The 23866-nt window shown below is 37.6% G+C and overlaps 1 protein-coding gene across 1 annotated transcript in view; it reads right to left on the bottom strand.

The window, feature by feature from the left end:
* The window catches only part of LOC127424757 (ERC protein 2-like), a 113179-nt gene that overhangs the window by 62796 nt on the left and 26517 nt on the right, over window positions 1-23866 (bottom strand). The window contains exon 3 of the mRNA XM_051670193.1: window positions 3627-3771. Within this exon, the coding sequence (XP_051526153.1) occupies window positions 3627-3771 (145 nt within the window). The remainder of the gene's footprint in view (window positions 1-3626; window positions 3772-23866) is intronic.

Genomic DNA, 23866 nt, shown 5'->3' with positions numbered 1-23866 from the left:
GTGCTTTTTTTAATCCTTTAAATCAACAATTATCAAAGATAATCACCAATCATTAACATCGATGAAACATTAATTAAAATTAACACTAGCTTATTGATCATTCAACTTCAACAATCATCAAAGATAATTATCAATTATCAAAAATCAATAGAATATTAATAAGGATTAATATTGATGGGGCACCACCCTGGAATCAGGGACTAATAACCAGATAGTATAACAGTCTCAATATTAGGTTGTTTTCTTAGGAAAATCGACATCCAAAGAATATCGATTTTCGAAAAAACAAAAAAAAACAATGAATGAAGGTTTGAATCCGAGCACTGACATCCCATCAGCATGTGACACAGGTGTATGCAAAACAAACCAAAACACTTCTCTTTGTAATATAACAAAGTTTATTTATGCAGTAATATCAATTAATAATTAATACAATGCAGTCAATAAACTTCCGACTTACAACTACAAACTAAACAGTGATATGATTAGATATGGAAATCAAAATAATCCTATAACATATGAGAGTGTGTGTGTGTGAGAGAGAGAGTGTGTGTGTGTGTGTGTAAGGAGGGACGCGCACAAAATGGCGGACGTGAATATCGTGGAGAGTATGTCATGCGAGACTTCTGGCCAGAGAATATCGCCGTGAATGTGGGTGGAGAGAAACCAGTCAATGGTAGCTTAGGGACAAAGCTGAGCTTTATCACAAAGCTATCTACTAGCCAAAAATGTGTGCAAGAATGTTTGTGAGGGGTCGCGTGTGTGTGTGGATAGTACGAGAGAGAGAGAGAATAAAGTGACGGCCCCAAAGCCGGTTTTGCGATCGTGGGAGAGAAAGCAGCTGTTAGTTTATCACTCAGAGATGCGGTGGACGGCTCGTAAACCGTCCCACGGTCTTTGATTCTTTAATGGGTAAACTCAGTTTGCCGGTCTCACCCGCGATGGCGGAAATGCACAACAGTCCAATGTGGTTGGACTACAATACAGCAAATCTCATTCGTGATAATTAATACCCTGAGTATTAATAATGAGCGGACACGGCGGTCCGTAAACTGTACAAGCAATAACCTTGATACACAAGAATAACACACTATAATATTCTATCTCTGCCCAGACATAAACCTCTTACTTGAATTGTATGAGGACGTAGAATGTGTGTTCATCCGTCCTTTAACTCCGACCCAGTTCCTTGAGGCTCGGGTGATGACGGGAGGCCATTTCCTCGCTCTGTCGGCGGGTGGTACAGCTGCTGATTCTCGGCGGGCTGGCGGAGAAATCAGCGACGTCGACTTGATTTAAGATGGAAGAGAAATCTTTTATTTCTTCACTTCTGCAGGCAAACGGATGAAGATGCGGATTGCTCAGCGGTCTCCTTCGGATCCGTTAGAGTGTTCGGTGGAACACAGAGTAATCTCAACTCGTCCAGCGAGATGGAGATTGTATGGCCACAGTTTCAAGTCGGACATTACTTTCTTGTGCCACGAGGCTGCACCTGAGAGCAGCGATGAGCTGCGTCTACACACAGCGAGCAAAGTTGCTGGAAGCAAATCCCGGAAGCATCTCAGAGGTATTTCTACTCCTGATGATGTCATGGTTGAGGTGTGTTCTGTCGTGTGCCTCATCCAATAGGAGTTGAGAGTTCGATCCTTTAGTGAGCAAGGGATTTGTAGTCTGTTTTGGACTCCCTTTGTTTGATTTTGGCGCGATTTTTTATCAGTAAAATTTATGACTTGGTATGTGGGACTGAGTTAGGTTTTACGACTGTGTTAGGCCTCCTTTGTCTTCTATCTGAATACATGAGGCCCAACAGTGTGCACATTAATATTGATAGAGTAACATTGATAGATTCTCATACAGTATGTTTACTTCTTAAAGAATTATTATTCATGTCCATTTTCCACAAAATTATGCAATCTGTTGCCGTAACGTTACTTCAGAGCTATATTATGTATGTATGTATGTATATTGTGGCAGGGCGGAGGGTGGGGCCAGGTCATGATTCCGCACACCCGGCCCCTAATTAGGCTGATGAAGCCCGAGAGGGATAAAGGTGACCGGAGACGGCAGTGCGACAGAGAACTGAACCAACAAGACACACACACAGGTGTCGGGCAGCTGCCCGTAACTCTCTCTCAGTCGCACTGCCGTCTCCGGTCGCCTTTATCCCTCTCGGTCTTCATCAGCCTAATTAGGGGCCGGGTGTGCGGAATAACGACCCAACCCCGCCCTCTGCCCTTATATATATGGATATTCTATAAATAGTCTTTTAATGGAATCTGCATGAGATCAGTAAAAACGTGTTATAATGACTCTTATTATGGTTGGAAGATATATGCACACAATAACGTGTAATTTGTCATGTTTACCTATCTGCATTCATGGCGCTAATGCTAATGGTTAATACTATTTGTGGTAATAATCACATGACATGGTCTTCATAAAAGTTTCATAAAACTCTTTTAAAGTTATCATACACCTATGCATCAAGGTCAGTGTCATATATTCCTTCATAAAAAAATATGTTATGGAAATTGCTGATCACTTTACAATAAATGCAAGTTTTCTAACTATTTTTCTTCATGTCTTTTATTTGGTTGATATGAAAATGATTACATTATCTTTGTATAAGCTTTTAAGAACTAACACACTAACAGTATACTCACTACCCTGCTATAAGAAACAAAATGAGTGGGATCGTGATACTATTTGGTATTGTGATACTTTAGCTGGTATGGTACCGTCAGATTTAATTATGGTATCATGACAACCCTATTGAGAATGTAGAGTATATGTATGTACTTTTTCCAATTTTCTAATCAGAAGTTTATTTTCTTCTGAAGCCTCACGTAACTGGTAAACTTTAAAACATTTGTTTAAGCACAGCAATTGATTGACAGGTGAGTGGGTGGTGATTTGCTGCTGTCTGGGATGCATCAGGACAGATTAACATTTACACCTGTATTTAGCACTGACCACTTGTGATCCGATCACCCAAAACACATCTTAATACCAGGCGTAAACAGGGCTTTAAAAATTGAATTAATTGTGTTTTCAAGTGTCTCTGTGTGTGTTTGTCAGCACACCAGCTCCCATCTGTGTCTCTTGTTCTCAGTGAGGTATTATTGACTTGAGATAATGGCTACTTCCCTGAAATTCCTTCCATTTAACTGTTTACGAGGCATCTATTTGGCCTACAGACAACATTTCCCAGAAATAAGCTTACCTCAGTAAGAGTCCTGACTACTAACAGCTTAGAATGTTGCATTTGTTCACATGATTATTAGTTGCGGGCTGATTACTTCTAAAGCTTTTATAAACATTATAAGCATTATGATTCATACAGTGATGCATTATGACAATGACAGGAATGTAACTTGCATCATTCCAGACAGAAAGACCTTTGTGAGATACAGCAACATTTAAAAAAAAAAAAAAAAACATACAGCCAAACTGCAAGTTAAAGATCAAACCGAAAATAGAGATATAATGGTATCAATAATGACAACTAGTGACCATGATTATTTTACTGATCATAATGAATAAAACATTTAGAATTGATGCATAATGGTGAAAAATGTCTGCCGCTTAGGGGACACAAAAAAAACACAGGAAAATAACACACTGACCTGTTGCTTGAGGTGAGACATGAACCTGTCATCTGTCCTCAAAGTTATGACCTCCTCAGGGCTCGTTTTGTTTCTGAAGGGGGGGAAATCTAGTAGTTTGATGCCCATATCTCTATCACTGGCAGCTGTCATCAAAACCTGTTGTCTGGTGGGAAAGTTACGACCTACAGTAAGTCATTAGTTTAACAGCAGCAGACACAAACACACAATACTGCAAACACACACAAACTGAATGGCACAGCAAGAGGATGTATTTAGCCATCAAGAGTGTTTGAGTGATTATCATAACCCACAAACCCCTGCTCTCTTCCTGTGATCAAGGTTTGTATGGAGTGTGAGTTTGCCCAAAAGGTCAAACAGGGAATCTCGACAAACCACAGCTTAACCATTATACTGCATGCAATAATAACTCTCTCTTAAACACACACTCACACACACACACAGGATTATTGTTTGTGCAAAACCTTCAAGACAGGGTTTTGTTTCTGTCTAGCTCATATTTAGCAATAGAAGTTGTCACAAAACAGCTGAAACAAAACCAGATTTTCTGGTCTAAACCCACAGAGAGCAGCACAAGACCAGGTATACCTTATTCACTTTAGCGCCATCTTTGATTTTTTTACGGGAATGAAAATGAGGCTGAGGGATAGACTTACCATCTCTTCAATGGCAGGCATGGTATAAAGCTGTATAAATCTCCTACGTCACATCTAATCTGAATTAATAATTAAAGGAATAGTTCACCCAAAAAAAAAAAATTCTCTCATCATTTACTCACCCTTATCCCATCCCAGATATGTATGACTTTCTTTCTTCTGCAGAACACAAATGAAGATTTTTAGAAGACTTTCTCATCTCTTTTGGTCCATACAGTGCAAGTGAATGGGTGCCAAAATTTTTAAGCTAAAAACAAACAAAAAAAAATAAATAAATAAAATCGCATAAATCAGCATAAAAGTAATCCCTGAGACTCCAGTGGTTAAATCAATGTCTTCAGAAGCGATATGATAGGTGTGGGTGAGAAATAGATAACCTTCACTTTCTTTGTGTGTTTTTGGTGATTTACATTTTTCACGCATACCTCCCCCTACTGGGCAAGGAGAAGAATCTCTAGCAAAAAATTACTAAATATTTATCTGTTTCTCACTCACACCTATCATATCACTTCTGAAGATATGGATTAAAACACTGGAGTCGTATGGATTACTTTTATGGTGCCTTTATCTGTTTTTTGGAGCATCAACATTTTGGAACCCATTCACTTGCATTGCATGGACCTACATAGCTGAAATATTCTTCTAAAAATCATAATTTGTGCCCTGCAGAAGAAAGAAAGTCATACACATCTGGGATGGCATGAGGGTAAGTAAATGATGAGAGAATTTTCATTTTTAGGTGAACTATCCCTTTAAATTGATTTTTGACTTAAGAAAACAGTTAACAAGGTGGGCTTGAAAAAGGATTCGAGGCTATATCTCGGCAATGTTTTGTTCTGTAAAACTTGGTATGCTTCATTAGGACCATGATCTGAGGGTACATGCAAAGTTTGGTGACAGCGCCACCTACAGGTCAAGAAATGTAAAAAAAATAAACAAATAAAAAACAAATAATAATAATAATAAAATACACACATATATATATATATATATATATATATATATATATATATATATATATATATACTAACGACCCTATACACCAGGGGTCGGCAACCTTTTTGACATGAATATGTGTGTGTTTTAAAAGTTAACTTTTTTTGTGATTGACTGTTTGATGAAGAAGCAATGTGAAAGTAAACTATAGCAAATTCAACACATGAACGTTATGATGTGATTATTGCCATTTGGGTGTATCATTGAAATTCCGTAAGTTGTACATGGTTGGCAACATGCCAGGAGACTGCCTATGTTGCAACACAGAGATTTTAGACACCTCCACATCACCTAATAGCCATCTCACTTTCCCTGCCGCTGTGAGCCAGAAATGAGGTTCTGCTGCGTGCCTGAGCACAACTATGTGCTACAGTTCACAAGGTGGCCTCCTCGTTTCAACATTGTTATTTCCTCCATTTCACCCTCAGACTGTACTGATGATACGGGATCTTTTCGGGAAAGCCAAAATAGATCTATTTACATCTCAGAGACAATGCATTGTTGCCTGTGGTACTCCCTGACTCATGCATGATTTGGCATTCACAACAGGAATTGTGGAAACTTCACGTCTGGCCACTGAACAGTGCCCGACTGACACAGACGGGCTCTCGCAACAAGTGCTCGACAGGCCAAAACCCCCTCAATGAGATATTTATACACTTTGAAATGGCGAGTGTTCTCTGATTGGTGTTCCTCTCCAGGTGAAGACCCTGTACAATGCACTGTACAGCCTATACTTTACTTTCTGCAAGAAAGTTTAGATGTGGGCTCACTCCCTCTACGCTCAAAGTATACTGTATGTTGCTGACACAGCAACCAGACACATCCCATTGGGTGGTCTGTCAGTAGGCAGACATACTTTGACGTTGTTGCATGTGCGATCAGTAGCACGGCATGATGGTATAATCCCCTAAAGTCAGTTAAAGTGGCACAGTGTTGAAATTACTTGAAAGGGAACAATAAGTTTACGACTGTAACCATGGTTCCCTGAAAGGAGGGAATGAAATGCTACGTAGGCTGGCCACGCTACTGAAACTTCCCTACAAGGGCTGACTATAGCTCTGTACCCTTCAGTCAAATACTCTAAAGAGATAGCGCTGTGTGCCGCCACATATGCACCCGATGACACATGTAAGGGTAGCGATGCACAAATATGGGACAAATGGTGCCCTGTATGGATTTCATATGGAACTAAATTTGTACCATTAAATACGTGATGATTCCTTCTTATACAGGAGGTTGGAAACATATATTTTCTTTTTATTCATTTTACCTGATACTGCTTTAGAGTTAGAGTCTCTCCACTCACTGCCATGAATTCCCTCAGCTGAAGACAGTGGTTGTCAGAGGCAGGGAATGGTACAATTCAAGTGATAATGCACCAATTACAGCAAAGAATCACCGGTTTCACAAAAAAAGCTTAGGAAACAGTTAAAGGTGAAGTTTACACAGCAGTAGATTATGGACGCAAACTTGAACCTTAGAAGTCATTATACGCAAACAGCCCTGTGAAAAATGTAAGCATACGTGCATTTGACCCCGACAACACCATGGGTTTTAAGCAAAAATTATTAGCTAGGATCTCTTGGGAGAACTCCTAGTGGTAAAATAAAATCTTTGTAAATACTGTGGGTCTTTCTTCGCCCAGAAGACATTGTGGCTGTGGAAGATTACCGCTTACGGTCGGCGTCCACAGGAGTTTAACTGGGATTTTGGAGGTGGGGGAACGCTAAAATCGGGTGGTGATTCTGGTGCTCTAGGTAAGATATGACATGACCCCTCCCCCATCTTCAAAAATGCATAATAACCTTTTATAATTTATTAGGGGTTCAAGCCCAAAGGGATGAAACCCTATTGTATTTGTCAGGATTTTTAGGGGTTCAAGCCCGAAGGGCTAGAAACTCTATTGTTTTTGTTAGGATAATTAGGGGTTCAAGCACCGAATGTCTGTATGTTCAATTTGCACGAAAATTGGCCTGCAGCATCTGGAGACACTCAGGACAAAAAGTTATTAAAATAATTTTGATAGACCAAACCGTTTTTGAATGGCGCTTCAACAAATTCAACGAAGAAGGCGCCAAATTCAATCTGAGGCTTGGTATGTGTCATAGCCATCATGTTCTGAGGTGAACTGCAGCATTTCGGCGCAGTGCCCCTATGGGTCAGGAGATATAAAAACAGCTATTTTTGCTTATAACTTTTGAACAGTTCAACCGGAAATCACCAAACTTGTCTCTTTAGATTCAGTGCAACATACCGAGTCAAATGGTACCCATTTTTGGCATCGTCCATTTAGAATTTTGACGTAAAATGCTGTATTTTACGAACGCATTGGCCTATCGTTACGAAACATTGCATGTGTCATCAGCACCATGCCCTGAAGGCGTCTAAGAAGTTTGGGTCCGGCCCCACCTAGTGGCCAAAAAAGTAAATAAGATAAATTTGTGAGCTTATAACTTTTAATGGCGCTGGTCTGTTTTCACGAGACTGATCTCATTATGTTCCTGAGGACTTGTCGAGTGCAATGATACCACACTGCAGCTATATTTAGTGGTTCAAGCCTGAAGGGCTAGAAACCCTATTGTTTTTGTCCAGATTTTTATTATTATTTTTCTGCCCTAAAACTGATTGTGCAGACCAAACCATAAGTACTAGAGACTTGAAACTTTCAAGGATGGTAGTATAGCATCTGGCTCGCATTGGCCCATAGCTCAATTGGCCCATAGATGGCGCTATAGTGAACAAAACAAAACAAAAATCTTATTTGGGCCATAACTCTTGAAACAAAATTATTTTTTCCTGTGATTCCTTGCATCATGACGAATCTTTTAAGATCCCAATGTTTTTGGCTTCAACCATTTGTTTTCCTGCTATTATGGATTGTTTGAAAAAAATTCAAAACGAACTCTTCCTTGGCCATTTGCCCGATCAGAATCAAACCAGTGCAGAAAGATTCAGCAGAGTCCCATTATGAAAAGTTATCAAAGGAATTTTTAAATTTTTATTTATCGTCAAACGGTACGCCAAAACGTTCATAGTGGGCATGTCCATTTTACTAAAACGGTAGATTGAGATATTATCACTAAATGTGGTACATGTATGTATGGGCTCATTCTGAGGACACACAAAAAAACTGCACACCTTTGCCTCATGGTGGTGCTATAATAATTAAAAATGTCTCTAACTGTGGAACCGTTGGTCCGATCGACTTGATATTTTGCATGCAGTGTCGTTGTCCAAGGTGCCATCAAGGTCTATAAGGACCTTTAAAAACATGGCCACCATCGACCAATCAGCTTTCAGCAGCTTTTATATAGGGTTAAATAAGGCTGATCGGAACTAAACTTGGTAGGCCTATTTGTCTCTTGGCCCAAGAGGTCTGTGCAAAATGTGAAAAAACTGGCCACCGGGAGGCGCTATCACATTATACATGCATGCAAATCATTGTATATACCGCTGTGTTTCACAAAGAAACACGTTATTCATACCATATTGTAGATCTCCTCATTCTGAACAACTTTGCCTACGTACCATTGGTGTGAAACAAAACGTTCAATAAATACTTCAGATTATTTTAAAAGATTACTTTTCGAACTAGTCCTAGGCCGTTTGCCCGATCGTAATCAAACCAGTGCAGAAAGATTCTCTGGAGCCCAAAATGAAAAGTAATCAAAGGAATTTTTACATTTTAATTTATCATCACATGGTACGCCAAAACATTCGTAATGGCCGTGGCCACTTTTACTAAAATGTTTATAAGTCTTGAACAGAATCAAATATTTTCACCAAAATTTGGTACACATATGTATGGAGACATTCTAAGGACACACAAAAACAATTGTGCTTCTCTACCTCTTGGTGGCACTATAATAGTAATATTTTTTTAATGGATCTAACTATGGAGCGGTTGGGCAGATTGACTTGAAATTTTGCAAGCAGTGTCTGTGTCTAAGGTGCCATCAAGGTCTATGAGGAAAGTCGCATACCTTGAAAAACATGGCCACCATCAACGAAATCATCTTTTAGCAGCTATTTGAACTAGTCCGTTTACCAGATCGGATCCAAACCAGTGCAGAAAGATTCTCTGGAGTCTCATTATTAATAATTATCAAAAAATTTTAACTTTCGATTCAATGTCACAAAGCTACACCACAATGTAAGCAGTTAAAAAGTTATAACTCTTGAACGGAATGAGATATTTTCACAAAATTTGAGACACTTATGTATGGGGACATTCTGAGGACTGGTGGTGCTATAACAGTCAGGAATGTAAAAAATACCATATCTGTGTGGTAGTAATCTGGCTGGTTAACCATACGCATGGAATCGGCCAGATTGGCCCATAGGTGGTGCTATAGTGAACAATTCTTTTCACATTTTGGGCCATAACTCTTGGGCTGTAAGGGCTAGAAATAAAATTATTTTTTCCTGTAATTCCTTGCATTATGATGAATAGTTTTTCCCTGTAAAAGTTTTGCTATGCCCTTTCGTTTTCCCGCTATTTTGGATTGTTTGTAAAAATTCTAAACAAACTTGTCCTGGGCCGTTTGCCTGATCAAACCAAACCAGTGCAGAAATATTCAGCAAAGTCCCAGTATGAAAAGTTATCAAAGGAATTTTGAAATTTTGATTAATCGTCAGATGGTAAGCCAAAACGTACATAGTGGGTGTGGTCACTTTCTGTACACTAAAACGTGTACAGAAAGATTCTCTGAAGTCCAATAATTAATAATTATCAAAAAAAGTTTTAACTTTCAATTCATTGTCACAAAGCTACACAAAAACGTACGCAGAGGGTGTGGCCACTTTTACTTAAACAGTTATAACTCTTGAACGGCCTATGTAACTTATTGAATTTTCACAAATTTTGAGACAATTATGTATGGGGTCATTCTGAGGACACATAAAAAATTGCATACCTATGCCTCTTAGTGGCATAATAACAGTCAGAAATGTAAAAAATACCATATCTCTGTGCTACCTCACCTGATATTTCTCAGAATTAAGGCACTTTAACATTGTTTTAGTTGCTAACAGACTGTCTACTTAATACTCGATATCTGTTGCATATGAACTTAATGGACCTTAAAGGCTTGAACCCCATTAATCACTGCTTGCAGCTATATTTATTATTATTATTATTCTCCCCTAAAACTGATCGTGCAGACCAAACCATAAGGGCTAGAGACATGAAACTTTGGGGAATGGTAGTACTCACACAACTTAGACATAAGCATGTTCTTAACCCGATCAGCCAATAGGTGGTGCTATAACAAAGGCAAATGTGTTTGGGGCCATAACTCCTGAACCGTAAGGGTTAGAATCAAAACATTTTCTTCTGAATTCTCTGATTTTATTTCCATCTATAATTTTTTTTCCGCCATTTTGAATTTATTTAAAAACCGACTTTTTCGAACTCCTCCTAAACCGTTAATCCGTTCGGCACAAAATTTTATATACATCATCTACAGACCCCCCTGACAAGAATTTTGATATGTAAAATTGTTCCAAAGATATTAATGATATAATTCCTTTGATTTAATGTGATTTGAGTAATTGATCAATATCTACACAACACAAACTCCAAACATAACCAAACCCGGTATAGATAGTCAACTGCACGTTTAGAAGATGACAGCAAAGTTTCATACAATTCTGCCCCTAGGGGGTGCTACAACTAAAAAAACTGTCATAACTTTGCAGCCGTTTGAGCGACAAAGTTCAAATTAAATATGCATCTCCTTTGGTTCAAATGCTAACATGTTCATAAAAAATCAATTTGACAAATCAACAAAAATGGCTGCCAATGGCCAATAAAATTTCAGCACCTTATAACTCATATTGGGAAAGGTCGAGGGTTATAGAAATGACTATACACAAGCAGGGTTTCAACTCAAAGCTGCATATCAAATTTTGTGACAATCGGCCACACAGTGGTGCTATAATTAGCTAATCTGCATTTTTGATAACAACACCGGAACGGTATACACTACAACAAAAATGTGTAGCTTCTCTGAATCCACCAGTGCCCCATCGGTGATATGGTCACATGGATTTCCGTTCCCGCAAGAAAGCTTTATTATCTTGTATATTTTTTTGGAAGAACGATAATATTTTCTTGTTCCCGGACTTAGCGAATTCGACGAGAGAAACACGATCGGTTCAGGGAATGCAAGAAACTCTTACACCAACAGAAGATTGCTTTTGCACTGATGTTCCCGGCCAAACTGAGAACAGAAACGAAGAATGGTCGCAAAGTATTTACATGTCCAAAACAGGCACTCTCCTTCATAAATACATTGGAGTAAGCCATTTGATGTTTCTTATATTAGTGGACTGCCTCGCGGTTGAGAACTCTATTATCTGAGAAAGCTGGGTGCCATTTTTGTTTCTTTTTGTGTTGGCTCCATCTAGCGGCTGAGTTTGTTTTATGGCATGACTCCAAGAAACTTTTGCATTGACGCAAGATTTTTTTTACACTGAAGTTCCTGGCCAGACCGAGAATGGACACGATGGAAGACCGCAAAATATCTACATGCTCACATAAAGGACATCTTTTATAAAGTTGATGGGCTGAGTAAGTTATGGTGTTTTTTTTTTTTCGCGGCCTCCGAGTTAGTTTGGCTCTTGATCATCTGATGATCCTGGATGCCGGTTTTGTTTTTTATGCTGGCTCCGCCTAGCGGCTGGAGCTTGTTTTGTGGAATTACACTACTTCGGGACAGTTGTGGATAAATCAGTTCGTTCTTTGTGCTTATGCCTCCTGTTGGCTGGAGTTTGTTTTTGTGGAGTATTTTTAAGGGACAGTAGAATGATTAAGTCATCTGCTGCACTCATAACAGCTGGCTCACTGAATGTTCGTTTGTCTGTCCAAGGAAACTGAATGGCTTTATATCATCTGGAGTTTGTTTTGTGGAGGAACACACCTTTGAGACAGTTCTGTGAATGAATCTACATGTTTTTTCTGTTATTCTGTCTGTTGGCTGGGGTCTGTTTTACAAAGTATTTTCTGTTATGTAATTTTGCCTACAAAATTTGTGCAGAAACACCGGACTTGAATAATCCGATGGCAAAGTTGTCGCGGGGGTTCTTGTAGGCGTACATGGACTCTTTGAGTTTTGAGGGACTGACGCTGGTTGGTGCTGTCGTGCACGGGGTTAATGCGCACGATTTTCTTTTTTCTGTTTGTTTTGTTCCGGGGGAAGTTTGGGGTTTGTTTGTTGCTTTAATGGGGAATGTGGTCTGTGTAATCTTGTTTTTGAGACACAATTTTTTTATTTTTTTATTATATCAATATGTCAAATGTTAATATGAATAAGTTGTGTCTCTCCACATGGAATGTGAATGGGTTGGGGCACCCTATAAAAAGAAGGAAGGTTATTTCTTTTCTTAAACATCAGAAATATGATATTGTGTTTCTTCAAGAAACACATCTTTCTCCGCAGGAAGCTGAAAAATTTGCTAAGATGTGGGGTGGACATGTTTTCTTTAGTGCTGGCTCAAGTAAGAGCAGTGGAGTCATTACAGTGATAAATAAGCATCTACAATTCAAATGTCTCAATCATATTAAAGATAAATTAGGAAGAGTCATTGTTGTTTTAGGAGAAATTCAGGGGCAAAGGTTGATTTTGGCTAATATTTACACACCTTATGCTGATGATCAGGGCTTTTTTATAGATCTTGATGGGATGTTGCAAGCTGCTGGCACCCCTCATGACATAATATTGGGAGGAGACTTTAATCTTTTGATGGACTCAGTCCTTGATCATAGTGAAGCAAAAGTGTGCAAGCCCCCTAGAGCAACACTGACAATTCACAGGATGTGCAAAAATCTTGGTCTTGCAGATATCTGGCAACTTTTGAACCCATTTGGTAGGGATTATAAATTTTTTTCATCAGTTCATAAGATTTACTCAAGAATAGTTTTTTTTTAAAATTTTTTTATATCTAAGTCCCTCATTTCATCTGTTGTGGATTGCTCAATTGGAAACATTTTAGTCTCAGATCACGCCCTGGTGAATTTTGGCTAGATATATAAAGCAGAGAGAGTCTTTTTCTACCACTCCCTCAGTGAAATCTGCTGGTTGTGAAATGTTTACCTCAGCCATTGATATTTATAATGCCTTTAAATAATTATATATTGATCTCTATAGTTCCACGTCTTCGTTTACTGATGAAGATATTAGAAACTTTGTGGATCCATTAGAACGCCCTAAACTGACGAATGAGCAAAAAAACTCTCTTGATTCTGAGATAACCTTGGAGGAACTTGACAAGGTAATTAAGTCCTTACCTAATTATTATTAAGTCGCTTTAATATGATTGCATTTTGTGCTTATATAATGTAATATGTATAAGTGTTAGCCTGCATGTGATGACACATGACCATAAGTTACTCATGCTCAAAATAAAAACACAGTTAAAACATTTGTCAAATTCACAACAACACAGCATAATGCAGCATTTGCTGACATGAATAAAATGTGCTATAAATGTTCCTTTTCGATACATTCAGTTGTAACTACACAAACATCTCCTCAGCATTTACTGTATCAGCAGCATGGACTGGAATCAGGAGGGTCTTGTGTTAAACGGTCCGCACCAGAGAACAACTAGTTTTGCTAGAAACTATTTGCCAAAGTTCTGAATTTATGGAATGAAGAAGTTATGTTTGAGGTCATCAAAATGAGGCTGCAATTTATTTTGTGCTGTCTTTGCGATGTTTCCAAGATGGCAAATGCTCTCTTGCATGCTGGTGTTCAGAGCCCCTCTCCCAGATTTGCGTGCATCTAAACATCACATATGCAGAACATTAAGCTGTCACACACTACCGCCGCACTTTCAGGTTCAAAATAAAAGCCTCAGGTGAAGTTTAAGTGAAAAAATAAGAAAATATATTACTTGTATATAAAACAAATCTAATGTTGATAATTCAGTATTAAATTAGAATAATAAACTTGACTGGGTCCCACAGTAATATTTTAGTATTATGCAATGTTCTACTGAGTTCCAAAAATGCATTTTTACACACCTTGTTCATTCACAAAAATTTTTTTAAGTAAAAATATATCTAGGTAAATAACGCTTTTTATTAGGCTACTAAGTATCATTGTATATAAAATATAAATATAAAAGTGCATATCAATGAAAGTGATTAGATCTCATTCTCCCATGTGTTCATTTAGTGAAAAACTGGGGTGTGACGTTGGTTTGTGGAGTGGAAGAGGAGATGCTGGAATAACTTTCAATCTTTTAATAGTAGATGCTGGAGTGGAACAAATGGCATACAAGGAATCAATTAAGGTAACATGCTGGAGTGGAACAAATATCTCACAAGGAATCAATCAAGGAAACACGCTGGAGTGGAACACTACAAATTAACATCACAATTCATAACCAACTAAATAACACTTTAAGAACTGACAAAGGAATGGACAAAACTAGAGGGTATTTATACACAGTTGCTAATGAGAGAATGGAGGACAGGTGAGGAGGACTGGAAACAGATAGCAGTGATGAGGGCAGTGCATTATGGGAAATGTAGTTGGGGAAAACTGAAGACAGAGGACAAAAACCATATCAAAATAGACTGGGTCAGGAGGCCTGGGAGGTGGCCACAGGGCAGGGACTGGGTCAGGAGGCCTGGGAGGCAGCCACAGGGCAGGGACTGGGTCAGGAGGCCTGGGAGGCAGCTCTAGGAAGGGAATGGGATCCGGCGGTTTGGCTGCATGAGGTGGAAACATAGGGGGCGGAGCCATAGGTGGATCCAGAGGTGGAGCAGCAGGAGTAGGGACTTGAGATCCCAATGGAGGAGCCGGAGATGGCTCTGGAGAAGGAGCCACAGGAGGAGGGAGGATTTGGGTCTCAAGAGGAGGAACCAGAGGAGGAGCAGGCGGAGCCACAGAAGGATCGGGGATTTGAGACTCAGGTGGTAGAGATAGTGGCGGAGCGGGCTGAACCGTAGGAGGTGGAGATCCAGGGATTGAGGGTGGAGCTTCAACTGCATGTGCTGAATGAAGCCATATAAAGGTCTTAGATCGCATCTAATATTCACAGCTTGTGCTTTGTGGAGTTTGTTGTCTATTTATTTTTGACAGATGCAATGTTTTGTCCGCATAATAATCGAAAACACTTACAACAGTACAACCCAAGAGGAGACTGTAAGGTCCCTGTCAAAAACCATTCACCTCTGGAAAAAATTAAGAGACCACTCCAAATGTTCAGTTTCTCTGGATTTACTATTTATAGGTATGTGTTTGAGTAAAATGAACATTTGTGTTGTATTCTATAAACTACTGACAACATTTCTCCCAAATTCCAAATAAAAATATTGTCATTTAGAGCATTTATTTGCAGAATGATCAAAATAACAAAAAAGATACCGTGTTTTCAGACCTCAAATAATGCAAACAAAACAAGTTTATATTCATTTATAAACAATACAATACTAATGTTTTAACTTATGAAGAGTTCAGAAATCAATATCTGGTGGAATAACCCTGATTTTCAATAGCAGCTTTTTCAGTCTTCCACATTGCTGTTGGGTGATTTTATGCTACTCCTTGAATTTTTAAGCAGGAATTCAACAGACAAGGGAATGGAATGGCTGCCATATGTGTAGAGATGAGGATTTAAGAAACATTTGGAGTGGCCTCATACATTTTTCCAGATCTGTATATTGCACTGTGAAAAAGGTCCATGCCTGCTTGGCCCCTAATGATTGCTGCTTGCGGCTTAATTTATTGTTTATCAATAATAATAATAATACATAATTTATTATAAAGTATATTATCAACAGAGTAAAAGACTGAATTTACAAGCATTTCAAGAATGTCTTAGTTTTTGGGATATGGAAATTCTGAAATACTTATTCATCTCACATACAGTACATGTACATGTATTCAAATTTTTATGTTGATTATATAATTTGTAATGAATGTATTTGTATTAAATTATAAAAACACAGAAGCATTTTCTCTAGAGAATCATATACACTACAATATTTACTGAAGGCTATATTTACTAGAAAACAAACAAAAGAAAAACAACAACAAAATAAAATACTCAGTCAAAACGGAGTACACAAAATGATAAATATACAAATAACAGTAAAACCTTTACAGTGTGTTGGCCCAGGTATGATCTTCGCTATTACATGTGGTTCCAGATTCAAAACCCTTATATGCTGGTATACAAGCAAAATTGCAACTGAATATCAGTGGATGTAAGAAATGTAGGTTGCATATTTTGTTAAATCTGTCAACAAATAGCAGAACGTGGAGAAATAGAGAACTGGAATGTGCATCTGTATGTGGGGGCTTGCTATCTAATGCCACTTTAGAGAATGGTCACGAAAATGCCACCTCTACCAGCGTCCACAACTGACTTGTTCAGTGGGTGAAAAGCCCTACACACATACAAGGTCATGCTTTAGATGTGATTTTATCACATGGCTTACAAGTTTGTGACTGAAATATGTGATATACATTTTTCTGATCATAAGCCATGTTTACTGCTTCCCTTCTGACCAAGTATTTAACCACCTGCTCTGGCCCGTTGGTCCCATATTTTCTGTTCTATTTCCTGTGACGATTTCTCCATAGCATATAAGGAGGCTTGCAAATCCTTAGCTTTGGAATCTCCTCTACACCATTTAGATGCTGATGAACATCTAAATTTGTTTAATTCCACCTATTCTAATATTTTAGACTCAACTGCTCCACTAAATGCTATATATCCTAAACCTAAACTGGAGTTGTGGTTTAATGACACAACCCACTCTCTTAGACAGATCTATAGAAGAGTGGAGCGCAAATGGAAAAAAGATAACTTTCAGGTGTCTTATGAAATCCTAACGGACTCCCTGTATAACTCGCAGAAAGCAGTCAAGGTTGCAAAGACAAAATACTTCTCTGACAACATTGCAAAAAAAAAAAAAAACTGCCATAGATCAAAAATTATTTTCTCCACTATATACTCTGTCATTAATCAAACTGAAAATGTATATCCTGATACGTCATCTCACATCTCACAAGATTGCTCGCATTTCTGAGATCACAGATCTTACCCCCTGCCATGATCCTTCTGATTCCATTAACTGTTCTGTCGCATGGAATGAGTTTGAACCTCTCTCCAAACGCTTAAAGAAATTATTGGTCATTTAAAATTACCTTTCCACAAGACGTTATTCCTTCATGTCTTCTTAAACAGATCCTTGACACTGTTGGTCTTTTGTCTCTTATCAATAAGTGTCTCAGTACTGAAACCCTACCAGATCATTTTAAACATGCTACTGAGATACTTTATCTTATAAGACCTAATCTTGACCCTGTTGTTTTAGCTAATTTTAGACCTATATTAATTTGCCTTTCATCTCTAAAATCTTTTCTGATCACCAATTCTATAAATGAAATATTTCAGTCTGGTTTTAGAGCACTTCACATTATGGACTCTTCCTTACATCTAAAAATAAAAATGTCTTGGCTGTCCTTGAATTTTTTTTTAAAGTTTAAATGAGAACAAAACAGAAATGATTTTGTTTGGACCAAATGACGGTTATTCAAAAGTATTCCAAAAGACTGCTTGATTTAAAATGCTGCATTTAATAATTATATTTATTTATCACACATTATACATTTTGCACATATACAGTGAAATTCTTTTTTCACATATCCCAGCTAAGCTGGGGTCAGAGTGCAGGGTCAGCCATGATATGGCACCCCTGGAGCAGTTAGGGTCAAGGGCCTTGCTCAAGGGCCCAACAGTGGCATCTTGGTGGTGCTGGGGCTTGAACCCTTGACCTTCTGATCAGTAACCCAGAGCCTCAACTGCTGAGCCACCACCATTTAAAGTCTTCTGAAACTGTCTGATGTGTTGTGTTCCTCATGAGGTTCAAAGCAATCATCAGCCATTGTAGCCAAGTACATTCAAAATGTTTAATGAAATAAAAATCTAGTTATAGATAATTAATATATGTTTTCCATTTTTTCCATAATACTGTGATTAAAAAAAAGCAATATTTACTTACATATATTTTTACAATATATATATATATATATATATATATATATATATATATATATATATATATATATATATATATATATATATATATATATATATATATTATTGAACAGGGTGAGCAAAACCTACTACTTAACTAACATTTTGGAAATTAGATATTTATTATTATAATAACCCAACAATTATTTATTGTTGTCCAGTTTGTCATTATAATATGCTACAGTATTATTATTATTATTAATACTTTTAGGATTTGTTATATACAATAATAGTATATTTCTGTCATATTTACTTTCACCTGGAGGCTGCTGTATATTGTTCAACATGTTGCAAAAGGCAGTATTTTGTGTAAGCATCGTAGGTAACATTCGTAACAGCATTGTAACAATAAACATACAAGGCACGACGGCCCCTCAGCACACTAGAGCAGAAGAAGAAGTAAAAATCATTGCCGTTTATCAAGCGCTGAAACTTTGCTTGGTGCAGAACAATCTGGAATAATTTTTAACATTGTAACAGTCACTTCTTTGCAACCTGAAGTTGTTCAGAATGTTAAATCTTTGTGACACCTGCACTAAAAACAATCAAGATGCAGCACAATGAATAAAAGGAACGCAGGTGTCTCGATATGCATTTTTAAGACCTGACGTTCTTTTAACTTGACAGTGTCAAAAAATGTGCCGGTCCTGCATGAGACACTGAAGAAATAGTGAGATGCAGAGCAGCAGTCAAGGTGTGTAGACGAAACAAGTTCGGAAGGCCTGTATATTTTTTATAAATTTCAAACCCGTACTCAAAGTCCTACTTGAACAACTGACCCGAACCCGGCGGAACCACTCTGAGAGCACTGACACATATTCACACGTGTACCCAGAACAACATGTCACCCCTCAAGCAGTTTTTGCTGAGCTTTCCTGCTAGGGAGGGGGTCCCCCCGACATCCAGAGCCCCATGCAATTGCGTGGTTTACATGGTGGTTAAAACCGCTACTGAGGGTGACATTTAAAATACAGACAAAGGGTGACATTTTGGTGGTGCTGGCAAAAAGTCAATATAGGGATGTACTGTTATGAGAGCGCTAATGCTTATGGGTCATTGATAAATAAGGTTGTCCGAGGAGTTAAAAATAAGAAATCTTTTAAAATTCTAGTTTAAAACACTTGTACTTAGAAATGTCATTTTTGAAAAACCGTTATGGCATTTTCTACAAAAAAATGTAAAACTTTATAAATGTCATGTGGTCTAACCACTTTCTTTGCACCTTGAATACGAGAGGATAAAAACATTTTTCTTGGTAAAAAATATTTTGTATAAATATCATAAATTTTTTAAGTAAAAATATCAACATTCACAGGGTTACACCACATGACCAGAACAAAATATGCCTTTTCTTAAAAATGTCAAAATAAATATCAGATGGTTTTTAAAAACTTCACACTGTCTTGAGGGTCTCAAGGTGTCCGATCTTTTTGTATATCTGGTTTTTATGGTCAACATAACAACAAATACATGTAGGTTATGACTTTGATTTTGTCGGCAAAAGCGTTTTTTTAAAAAATGAATCATATTTTAAAACAGTTGTTTCACTACTTATTTTTTTAAGAAATAACAATAAAAGATTAATCTGCAGTAGTTATGCCAACATTTATTATTTCAAGAATTTCAGCTTTTAATTAGACTTTTATTTATTATTTATTTATTTTGTACTTTTTCTGGACATGACATGACTTTTTTTTACTTTAAGCCACAGAAAAAATATCAATATGACTTCAAATTCAAAATTATGCTCACCATTGAAGAGGTGTGTTCAAGTAAATATTTAGTATAAATTGCATTTTTATGTATTTTTAGATAAATACATAAATATTTTGTTTTAGTTAATAAATCTGGACAATGAAAATGAGCGTCACGTCATTGACCCTTATTACACATGGCCATAATATGCAACTGTTACCCTCTGTTATTGTATTTTATGATTAATTTTATGAATAGAATCCACGTTATGATCATGAAAGAAACACAAGCATTTTTTCTACTCCAATAACCGAACTAGTGATGGAAGTTTCGGCTGTTTCTATGAAGGATGCTTAAACAGTGGTGCAAAAAGTTGTTCTACACACAAAAGCGATTTATGGGCAAAATCCTTAAAATTTAGTTTGAGTTAAAAACTTGTACATGTTGTAACTGTACATTTGTCATAGCGATATCTTACCTTCAGTTCTCTTCTTTTTAAAGAAAGACAAAAGATTTCCACTAACTGTTCTCTTGGCTATTTTTGCAAGTCTGCAAAACTTTTGAAAACTTGCATTACCTTCAGTGGCATAAGTTTAATGTGAATATTAAAAAGGACAAGTCAACCCATCGTCGTTAAAGTCCGACATTACTTTTTGCCTGAGTTTTCAGAAAACAGGCGCCTTTTTGCAGTAAGCAAGTTCGCGCGGTTGCCAGATTGCACAACTAAAGCATCACACTGACAGAATATTTACAAACTGTGAAAGTGTACAGATCTGATTGGGGGATTTCACCTCTCGAAATCTGGCAACCCCAACCATGTAGAAATCTAATTCTGATCGGCTAATCACCAATATTTAAAGTCTGTTATTTATCAAACGTAGAGAATTAAATATTTTACTTGCATTATTAGTTCTAAATAATATATGACACAATTGATCTAAAGGGGATGGTAAAGGGGATGGTGGTTTTACAAGGGGGATGGTTTTTGGTATTTCTTGCAACAAACTTGATGACGTCCCCTCACATCCTCCCTCAACTCGAGCCCTGCCTATGTCCCAAAATAAAATACAAAGCCAATTCATTAAACTCAGGACAGCAACCAGGTCTTCAGAAGCTGAGAGACAAATCTGAAAGGAGAAGAAATTCAAAAGAATGATGCAAACATGGCCTGTATATGACTGTACAACATGCTACTATTGTGCCACACCCTGCAGAAGTGTATGCTGCTTATTAAAATTTCTGAATTTGTTAATTGTGTATGAACTATGCAATATAATTCAACAAAAGGGGCATGGTTCATGTGATATCCTTGCTGGAGGATAACCATGCTTGTGTATGAACACTAATTTTGCAATATCTTAGCCAGTGGATTAACAGTGTTTCGTTTGAGCCCTACAATAAGGGTGGCGTTGTTGTGCAATACCCTTTGCTGAAGATGATTATCGCATGATATGAGCCCTCCGACAAGGGCTCTTTGGCGGCCATTGTTTGTGCCATATCTTTGCCAGAGGATGAACAATGTTGTGTTTGGTCCCTACGATAAGAGCGATATCGTTGTGTAATACCCTTTACCGAAAGATAAACAATGTATGTGTTTGAGCCCTTTGATAAGAGTGCATGTTATTTGTTCAATATCCTTGCAAAAGGATCAGTGATGATTGTAGAGGTATGTGCCCCATATAATCATGTGCCCCATACAACCCCCCTGTCGGATGATATAACACTCCCAAAAGATAAACAACATGTGTTTGAGCCCTATAAGTGCGAACGTTATTTGAGCAATATCCTTGCCAAAGGATAACAACGTAGCGTGAGCAAACACACGATCACCTAACTTGATTGGTGAGAACGGAGTAAACTGTTAAAATGAAATATTGCCACCTTGAGAAGCGAAACTAATGCAGTATTTAGGGATATGATGAACAGATACATGAGAACATTGATAGCAGAAAGCCTGAAACCCCATCAACCACCAACTATATGAATTTACTATTGTTTTCCCAAAGAATAATAGAACTTAGTGAATGTTGCTGATGGAGACCATCTGTTTTGAAGAGCGTGAACATCACAGTGAGTAATAATCCAAAATGAAGTGACTGTTGCTTGGAGAAGCAAGGCATAGCATGTGACATGATTGTGTGTTTCACTCACATGCATGTGAGGAAAACACGGAAGCATGCGAACAATGAGAGTCAGCTGAGCAGGCTTATGAAACGAGGGCTGTATTGGATGAGATGCCTGATAGAATGAATCCTGAGATCTTCCTGTTAGAACTACGCTTACGCTTACATTTTTCTGGAATACTTAATTTGGATTGGTCAAGAGTGGTATTCTGCAGTTAAATATTTTTGTAAAATGAGTGCTAAACTGTATAATTGACCATTAACCCCAGTTAGGAGGTCTATAATATCTGGAGAGATTCCCATTTTTCTAAAAGGAAGGTATGCCATTTTTGGTCATTGACACCCAGCTCCAACACAGGTTTTTTTTTTTGTCAGTTTGTTTGTTTTTTGAGCCTATCACCTGATCCATAAATGTCATGTGACTAATCACTCTGGAGTCACAGGAAAATGATGTCATGACAACACCAAATGACTAATGGCATCACAAGAACACACATATTCCCAAGTCCTTCACTAGCGGCTATCCTGAGCTGTGAGTAGTTACGGCATCTATCAGCAGGGGCTAACTGGACAATGCTAAACAGCCTAACCTTGACCCCCTGGTTGTACCAGGTAAGTAATTTCCAGGGGTCCTGATCACTCTTCCAAGGTTTATTTTGCAATAATGACCATCTGACTGTACGCTATCATAATCGAAAGTGCAGCATATTGCAAATGCAGCAACAACACAAAGCCATTACTTTGACAGTAGTCTATGATGACTTTGTAATGCAGGAAGGATTTTCTAGATTCTTCTGTTAATGATAGTACAGTTAGAGATGTGTTCACTATCACTATGCCACTCATGTAACCAATACTGCAATCATGCAATCATGGCTAGAGTGTATGATGTCTTGAGTTTGAAATGGGATAGCCAGTGTTAGTGTTGTCACAGTACCAAAATTTCAGTAGTCAGTAATGATACCAGTGAAATTTCACGGTTCTCAATATCAATTTCGATACCACAGCAAAAATATGCTAATATGATAATGTGCTATTGAACACACCAGTTTAGTTATTTTTAATAATTTAATAATGATTTTTATAATTATAGTTTAATAATTATTATTTTCCAGAACTCCATGTTTTAGTTTAATTTAATTTCATCATCAAAATGGTGTCATCAAAATGAGTTCTTAAAATTTTAACAAATGAAAATAGAACTTTTCAACATGTCATTGCATTTTTTTGCCAAACTTTTATTCAACAGCAGTCTTGCTTGTGATATATTGATTTATTATTATTATTATTATTACACTGAATATTACATTTTACTTTACAGTTGTAATATATTTCTGTCACAATTTCTTCAATTTCAGACATCTAGTTTTTATTATGAATCGTGTTTTATTATGACTTGTTAGTCAATAGCAGCCGGTGCCAGCCAAACATCACTTCAGTCTATTACGATGGACTTCAGAGGATGAACTGATGCCAACTCCAACCATAAGACCATATGCCTGTAACGTCTGTGTAAGATCAGTGATGGCTAATTACACTTTGTTTGAAAAAAACCCTTTTAGCCTTTTGACATTTGCATATAAATTACTGACCTGGCCTCCACGTTTACATTTATATGGGTGCTAAATTGCAGATGGTCTTTATCACTATCAAAAGGATGCTAAAACAGGTCGCCTCTGGAGTGTCTCCATCAAGCTTCAAACACATT

Source organism: Myxocyprinus asiaticus, chromosome 33 (genome assembly GCF_019703515.2).
Source record: "Myxocyprinus asiaticus isolate MX2 ecotype Aquarium Trade chromosome 33, UBuf_Myxa_2, whole genome shotgun sequence".
Classification (NCBI taxonomy): domain Eukaryota; kingdom Metazoa; phylum Chordata; class Actinopteri; order Cypriniformes; family Catostomidae; genus Myxocyprinus; species Myxocyprinus asiaticus.
The sequence above is the reverse complement of the archived record's forward strand: the minus strand, read 5'-3'. Positions and strand labels throughout refer to the sequence as shown.